Source organism: Rhagoletis pomonella, unplaced genomic scaffold, assembly GCF_013731165.1.
Source record: "Rhagoletis pomonella isolate Grant_MI unplaced genomic scaffold, Rhpom_1.0 Rhpom_scaffold_00003, whole genome shotgun sequence".
NCBI classification, from domain to species: Eukaryota; Metazoa; Arthropoda; class Insecta; order Diptera; family Tephritidae; genus Rhagoletis; species Rhagoletis pomonella.
The window spans coordinates 71,551,483-71,559,746 of NW_023458557.1; the positions used below are offsets into that span (position 1 = coordinate 71,551,483).

General features: G+C 40.7%; 1 protein-coding gene across 1 annotated transcript; it reads left to right on the top strand.

Moving 5' to 3' along the window:
- Nucleotides 1-4,070: 4,070 nt before the first annotated feature.
- LOC118736361 (3-ketoacyl-CoA thiolase, mitochondrial-like) lies at nt 4,071-5,489 on the top strand (the record flags this gene model as incomplete). The annotated part of the gene is made up of 4 exons (XM_036466456.1): nt 4,071-4,652; nt 4,731-4,931; nt 5,017-5,171; nt 5,239-5,489. Coding segments are annotated over 4 exons (1,020 nt in total), but the record flags the coding sequence as incomplete, so codon positions are not given.
- Nucleotides 5,490-8,264: the final 2,775 nt, after the last annotated feature.

Sequence of the window (8,264 nt, forward strand, 5' to 3'; positions counted from 1 at the left end):
TCGCAGAAGCGACCTTTCTGCGCTTGCCACATAGAAAGCCAGGGACCGGTCTGTTATGAATTACGTCGCCTCAGTTTGATCCGTTGGCACCATCGACGAGCGTTGGAAGAACTTCCAGACTTGCCAAACCACCGTCCTCGTAACCGTACCCGGTGTCTCAAAATACGTCAGCTCCCCGTGAAGGAGCACAACGTATCACCCCGAATACAACTTAACGGACAAAGCCGCACCAGCAAGGGGGGCATCAATCACTTATACCACAATGCTGTCATCACCATCGTCATCATCAACGGGCGCACCGAAAATATTGTCCTTGGAGGACGCCCTCCACATATCGAAATGAGAATATATATGAAACAGATCACTTCGGGAGAAACAAGTGGCCTCATGCATAAAACGTGACTCGATTTCCAGTACAAATTCTTGAACTAGAGCTAAATTCATAAATGAAACCTAAGGTCTTTCCTGGCTGAACTTAGGATCGGCTGGAACAGCAGACCAAATAGATACATTCTTAGGCTGGACCGTGATATCGTGATTGAACTAATGCAACTAATTTTTCTTCTTATTTGACGCTGTAACCGCCCATGCGATTTTGGCCGAGTTAACAAAGTCGGTATTTTCTCTTCTGTGCCAACTGACGCCAATTGGAAATGCCAAGTGATGCCAAGTTCTTCTCCACCTCTTCTGTTACCAGCATCGCGGCCCGCGTTGAATAGTTTCAGAGCAGGAGCGTTTCTGTCCATTCGAACGACATGGTCAAGCCATGGGAGCCGCTGTATTTTAATTCGCTGCACTATATCCATGTCGTTTTAAAGCTCATACAGCTGATTGTTCCATTGTCTGCGGTACTCGCCGTCGCCAACGCGTAAAGGGCCGTAAATCTTGCGCAAAATCATTCTCTCGAATACTTCAAGATCAGCCTCATCGGATGTTGCTTTCGTATATCGAGAGAGGAATTTACTTCTGAATTGCCTGCACAGCACTTTTTGGCAAGAGTGATTCTGCGTTGGATTTCAATGCTGTCATTATTAACGGTCTTAATGCTCGTACGCAAGAAAACGAAATTCGCGATTTTCCCGAAATTGTAACTGTCAACAGTGAGGAGATATTTCGTCTTGTCCTCGTTATCGTATGAAAATTGGAAAAGGCAGAATAGACTTCGCGGTTTTACCGATGATGTCGATGTCATTGGCATACGCCAACAATTGAACGCTCTTGTAGTAAAATGTTTCTGAGGGGTTAAGTTCTGTAGCTCTTAATATCTTCTCCAACATCAGATGAAGGAAATCATATGAAAGGAAGTCGCCCTGTCCCAACCTAGAGTTTAGTGGTTGCTGAGGTAATCGTACTTATTCTGCTTACATTGAATCAATCTTTTGACTTAAGCCGATGTTAACTCTGCTTCAAGGCCACGAAATAGGCTTCCAACAAGTAATCTGCGTCATAAGTCTAAATTCGGGAAAAGGATATCAGGGCATAACTTAGTTCAATGATGTGTAGTTCACAATGTCTTAATAGTTCCCTTCGTGATGAAGATCTGTATAGTCGACAGTCCAAGTCTTCTAAGCGATGCAAAGGGAGATTGATATTAGTTTCACGGGTTTTAAGCCTTAGGTGGTATCCGACAGCTACTTCAAGAACTTATTCGTATGCTGTTAGTTTTAACGTTATTCTGTAGTAACTATGTACCTATGTATATCACCTTCCGTAATTATGCACATAAGTATGTATATGCACATAACTATGTATGTATGTTATTTGAAAGGAATTTTGCTGAATGCCTTAGCAAATATAGTGCGTTCAACAAGACTCAAAGAACAACCTAAAATAAGAGTCTGAAATGATTCATATATGAGGCCGAAAATTGTTTTAAATAAAGAGTTCAAAATGAGCCGTATAGGGGGCCAATAAGAGTCCGATATGACTCATATTGAGGATCATTTGATGTACATATGAATTTAAGCTCATATATGTCCACCTTCGGAGGAAGGGAAACACCCTCATATCGGACTCTTAAATGAGCTCATTATGAGCGTAATGGCTCTGAAGTAGGACTCCTTAAAGACTGATTTCCCAGCAAACATTAGGAGTCATAAATGAGTCTGTAAGGAGTCCTATTTCGGAGCCATTACGCTCATAATGAGCTCATTTAAGAGTCCGATATGAGGGTGTTTCCCTTCCTCCGAAGGTCGACTTATATGAGCTTAAATTCATACATCAAATGAGCCTCAATAGTCATATTGGACTCTTATTGGCCTCATATGCGGCTCATTTCGGACCCCTTTATAACAATTTTTGGCCTTATACGTATGTGAATAATTTCAGACTCTTTTTAGGCTCTTATCGGCCTATAAATTACCATATTGAGACTCTTATTTTAGTTTGTTCTTTGAGTATTATTGAACCTAACCTAACCTAATTATTTTCAATTTCTGTATAAACAAGTGTAGATATAAATTTCAAATTTGTATTGTTTTTATATTGGCACAAGGTGCTGGCTCTTAACTTGGATCATATATGAATCCTAAAAGATTCATACAAGAGTAAACAATTTTTTGTTTTTGAAACTCATATTTCTTACCTACCTGGGACTCCTTTCGGACTCATACATATATTCTGAACGCTTAGAATATGTTTGCGGGATTATGACTCCAAATGTTTGCTGGGTTTGACAATTTATTTGAATGTATTGGCTGATATTTTTTCACCTTTGTCGTTTTCTTTAACCCATATGAAATCCAATTTCAATATTTTCTTATAGTGAAAAATATTTTGAAGTCACAAAAAAATAAAATAACGAGAAAAACAAAATTCCAAGCAAATCAGGCGTGAAGCGTAGGCGATTATGATCGGATGCAGTTCTTGCATAAGTCATACCGAGTTCCGAACACAACTTAATTAATTAGTTAATAATGGTGGGCTGACTTTGGAAAATGGTCCCATCGGTTGGGGGTAAAACAAGTATTACTTGGCTTAAAGGTGGAACTCTCTTATTTTAAAATATACCACTCTTATAGCGGAGACCTCCATAGCATTTATAAAATATGTACACAAAGTTATGTTTCGACACTCGAACAAATGCACGGAATTTGTATGTATTTGTTCAGCCGCTTATTCTCATTTGAAAGAGGATAATGCATGAGTTAAAGCAAATAAAAACGGTTTATGCAGATAAGCGAGCCCGTTTTTAAAACGTAAATATAAAATATATGTACACATATGCTTACATATATATTTATCAAAATATTCAGAATGAATGAATTTAGATATTTTAACGAAAGTCTGTGCCGAAGTTTCCTTTGGTATAATTTAGTTTAGTATTCAATTATGGTGGCGGCCGCTGTGGTGTAGTGGTAAGCACTGCGCGCTTCCACTCGGCAGGGCCTGGGTTCAAGCGGCAGGCAATGGCAAACCTCCGCGTGTATCTCTGCCATGAAAGACAGCTTCTCATAAAAATACAATCGGCGTTCGAAATCGGTGTAAAATTGTAGATCCCTCCCCTTTGTGTGGCAACATCAAGGCGCACACCACAAATCGGAGGAGAAGCTCTGCCAAACACTAACATTTGTGTAAGCGTCAGTCTATTATTATTATTACATTTTGGGGAAATGTGTCAAACACCACGCCCACCTCCCATGTAGTAATTAACCATATTTTTGTTTTATTATTATTTTTTTTACGAATTTCGCTGTTCAAATTTACATTTCAAATATATCAGCAAGTATTTGTGGGTACTTTTGCACCAGTCGGTGCCTATGGGTTAATGACAAAAAAATGCTATACATGCACAATATTTCATGTATTAATTTTCAAATAAGCATATTATCAAAGGCTGGTTTACTGTATACTGTGCTATTATCCTACCCGTCATGTCTGTTGACCATCCATGGAGTTCAGTCAGAAATTTTCAAGATGATAGCGGAATACTCGCAGTCAGAGCGGTACTGATAGGTTATAACTAAACCACAACCGACCGACATTACATCCTTTTTTAGACAATATTAAATAATAAATTTTAATTAAGTTCTTTAAATTAAAAGCAATAACAAACAATATTGTTTTTGTGTTTTCCACAGAGTTCCTCCACCGATGGCGCATATCTACCCCGCCATGTCGGTCTTCATTGTGGCATACCCATTGAAACGCCTGCACTTGGCGTAAACCGCCTCTGCGGCTCCGGTTTCCAGTCGATTGTGAATGGCGCGCAGGATATTCTTCTCGGCAGCGCGAAAGTTGCACTCGCCGGTGGTGTGGAAAGTATGTCACTGGCGCCAATGATTGCGCGCAATATCCGTTTCGGCGTCACATTAGGTGGCAACTACAATTTGGAAGATGCTTTATGGGCAGGTCTCACTGATACATACTGCAAATTGCCCATGGCTTTAACTGCCGAAAATTTGGCGGAGCAATTCAAAATCACAAAGGAACGCGTCGATGAATTCTCATTGCGTTCTCAGCAAAATTGGGCAAAGGCACAGAAGGAAGGCGCCTTTAGTGCGGAAATTGCGCCAATTAAGTTGAAGGTGAAGGGAAAGGAGGTGGATTTTGTTATCGATGAACATCCCAGACCACAAACAACAATTGAGGGATTGGCTAAGCTGCCGTCGTTGTTCAAGAAAAATGGCGTCGTTACTGCTGGCACAGCTTCGGTAATAAGCGAGAATATTTACATAAATAAATTACATTAATGGGTGTTTTATGACAAAGCTAAATACATACTCTTACAGGGTATTAGTGATGGTGCCGCTGCTGTTGTAATTGCTTCTGAAGAAGCCGTCAAGGAGTATAATCTTAAACCACTAGCACGTTTGGCCGCCTACTCATTCGTTGGTGTGAAACCCGAAATTATGGGTTTCGGTCCTGTGCCGGCCATACAAAATGTGCTGAAAGTTAGCGGTAAAAAATTGGAGGACATCGACTTGATTGAGGTACATACATACGTACATACATATCTACTATTGGGGAGTAATATTATTTTTTGTCTCAGTATTAACTTAAACTGTTTTTTTGCAGATCAACGAAGCTTTTGCCGCACAAACTCTGGCATGTGCTGATGCGCTAAAATTAGATGTTTCAAAGTTGAATGTTAATGGGGGCGCTATTGCCATGGGTCATCCTTTGGGCGCGAGTGGTGCAAGAATTACAGGTCATTTGGCGCACGAAATGCAGTGAGTATATTGAAGGGATGCAAAAGTAGATTCGTATATTTATTGTATGCAACTTCATTTTTTATAGACGCAAGAACTTGAAGTACACAATCGGTTCCGCCTGCATTGGTGGTGGTCAAGGTATAGCGGTATTGTTGGAGTCTGTTTAAAAAAGGCTGTGAAAACTAAACGTTAAAAATGCATTTATATATTTTCGACTATTTTTAAACCGTGATAAAACACAAACATAGTTCTGGGCGTAACTTTTCATAACTTTTAAAATTATAGTTATAAATCCTATGTAGTTTAAATAAAAAGTTCAAAAGAAATTATAACCAACCTATCGCTCGTAAAAATTAAGTGTATGCACATATTGTTGTAACAATACACTATGCCAACCTTTTAGCACTTGGGTTTTTGAACAGATCATTAAAATATGGCATGCTAAAAATTATAAATAGTTTTTCGCATTTTCTGACGAACGTGTCTCTTCTGACGACGGTGTGCCATGCATGGCGACTAGTGTCAATTTACCGGTCTAGTAGCCATGGCTACCATTATCGTACTTACGTCCGTGGTAACCTGCGCATTGAAGCGAAGGGGCGTTGAAAGTGCAATCAAGCGACGACGAGTTCGACAAGGAATATATACGCCCGAAGCGAAATATTTAGATAGCATTTTAGAGTACAGGCAGCGCGCAGGTGAGGAGTACATCGAGTGCAATTCAATTTTAGTATAAAAAAGGTCAAGTTTTAAGTGGTTAAGAAATCCCTTAGAGTTTTAATACCTAGTTAATAAAATTTGCTAAGAAGTCTCTACTGTTTGATTTCAGAACACAATCTCTCATTTAGTAGGAATGTGACCTACACAGACCAGTGTAGTGAACATAAAACGAAATCTTTTCTTTGTGTGGAGATGCCAGTAGCCGGTGAGCATACTCCAGCTCGAACCCGGAATCCATCACGAATTCATATACTTGTATATGTCAACCGCAAAAATGGCGGAGTTCAACCTAACTGTAGCATTAGGCAAAAGGTCTTGCCCTCCATGCTGAAATGTTAAACTAGATTTCTATCTAAGATCTAAAAAAAAAAATACCTCTACATGGAGAATGTGATCAGTGCCAAAAGCCACAGAATCCTGTCAAAGACGCTTACCAATAAAAGCGGATATCAGGGCCTTAAGTGCGTTGGAGGTGCGCTCTAATTTGGTTGAGGAATGTCTGCTCTCTCTCGCTCAGTGGCGCCAGAAAACGTTTGTATATTAGGCTCATTCGGGCTCCAGGTCACAGCGACATTGCGGTAAACTATGTTTCTGAAGAATTGGCTAGGAAAGGTACCCCTGAAACGTTATCGCTGGATAAAAAGATGCTGGGGGTGCCACTCATAACATGTGGTACACTCTTGAATAGATGGGCCTCAGGTCGGCTCAGCGAGCGCAGGACCAAAACTAGGGCATCGCGATGGCAAGGTCCTTCTGGCGGGAGGTGAACGGGGGGCGTTGGGGGTTTTAACGGGTCAATGTCCAATCGGTATTCATGCAGGAAGGCTGAACAATATACCTGATACCGCATGTCGCAATTTGCCTGGAAGATAGCGAGGTGTTATCGGCTCAACACTGTGCACCGTTTGCGAGACTAAGCCGAATCCGTAATTACATAATCGGCTCTAGGCGTTACATCGATGAAGAAGATAATATCCAATTTGTCCAAGTGAGTTCCTGACAACTGGAACTGCCACCTAACCTAACCTAAGTGAAGTAATGGCCCCCTTGCAAATGGCTGAAAAGAAATGCTTACCCTGCTGATCGGGGTTCACTTTCCAGCTTGCAGATCGCAGCCATACAGGAATTATAGAACACTGTTCAACGACGACAAAAAGCAAGTTGGTTACGATCTATTTGCAGCCCGTTTAATGTCTTCATGGAGAACTCATCCACTTAATGGCAAGATGTATCGGTAGCTCCCAAAAGTAGCAAGTACATTAACAGATGAACCAAGACGAAATCGATTAACACGATTGTGAACAAGCATACAAACTTAAATATTCGAGATTTTACTTAGGCAAAATCTCTTGCATTACCAACTAGCGATGTCACCAGTTCATGCTTGAGAAATCTAAATAGTTTGTCATAGGTTCCGTCTAAACGACAACACTAACATATGTATATTCGGAACAAAGTAGTGGGTTAAAGAATATGGCACTAAATTTCAAAAGTACTGAAAACTAGAGCGTCTATTGAAGGACTTGAGTAACCGTAGGCTTTAACCATTCAGGTAGTACGCCGTCGGATTCAGGGTATCACTTGTGCGCCACTGAAAAGCTTTTCTCAAGTGTACTCTGCACGTCAGTTTCTAGATTTCCCTTATTTGTGCAGGAACCATCCTCGGTTTTTAAACCATCCGATTTCTGCCTTACTTTCTGGTAAAATTTGTGGGTCAGCAAGGCATATAGCCGTCTAGGCTGCAACAAGGTATTGGTCCAAGCCGATGTTGGCACTTCGAATGAAACGTGAGAAAAGTATTCTCGAAGCATATCTTCCGTCTATCACAACGCGTTTTATGTATTTTGATTTTCGTTCTTCGATCATAGTATACCCAAGTGGCTTTATTGATGCTGCGACGGAGGTGTTTGGCGCTACTAACTACCGTGTTCCTGCCGAAACAAAGTCGATGAGCCTCTGTCGAGAATATCGAATTTTCCGACTGTTGGATCAGCCTCCTCTATCCACTATGGCATTAAAGTCGCCAATGACAGCGGTGACAGTGCTCATATACAACCACAGGGAGTTCATAGAATTGCTATTTTATCTCTGCGTTCGTCATTTAGCTTTGATAGGGGTTTTGGCCAATTATTCTCTAAGCGAGCTTAGGTATCAAAGTCTCAGCCCAACCACGACTGCCACTAGTGATGCCAATAGGGGGAGAATTCCCCGATTTTGGTAGAATTTTAATTTCTGATGGGACTTGGGGAATGGATTTAAATTTTGTGGAAACGATTTTGATTAGAACATTCCTATTGAGGATAACAATGCATTTATAAATTACAAATTGTGATAACAATCTCTCTGTTGCCGTCGAAACCAGCCCTAATGCTTCAATCATAAATGCGACCT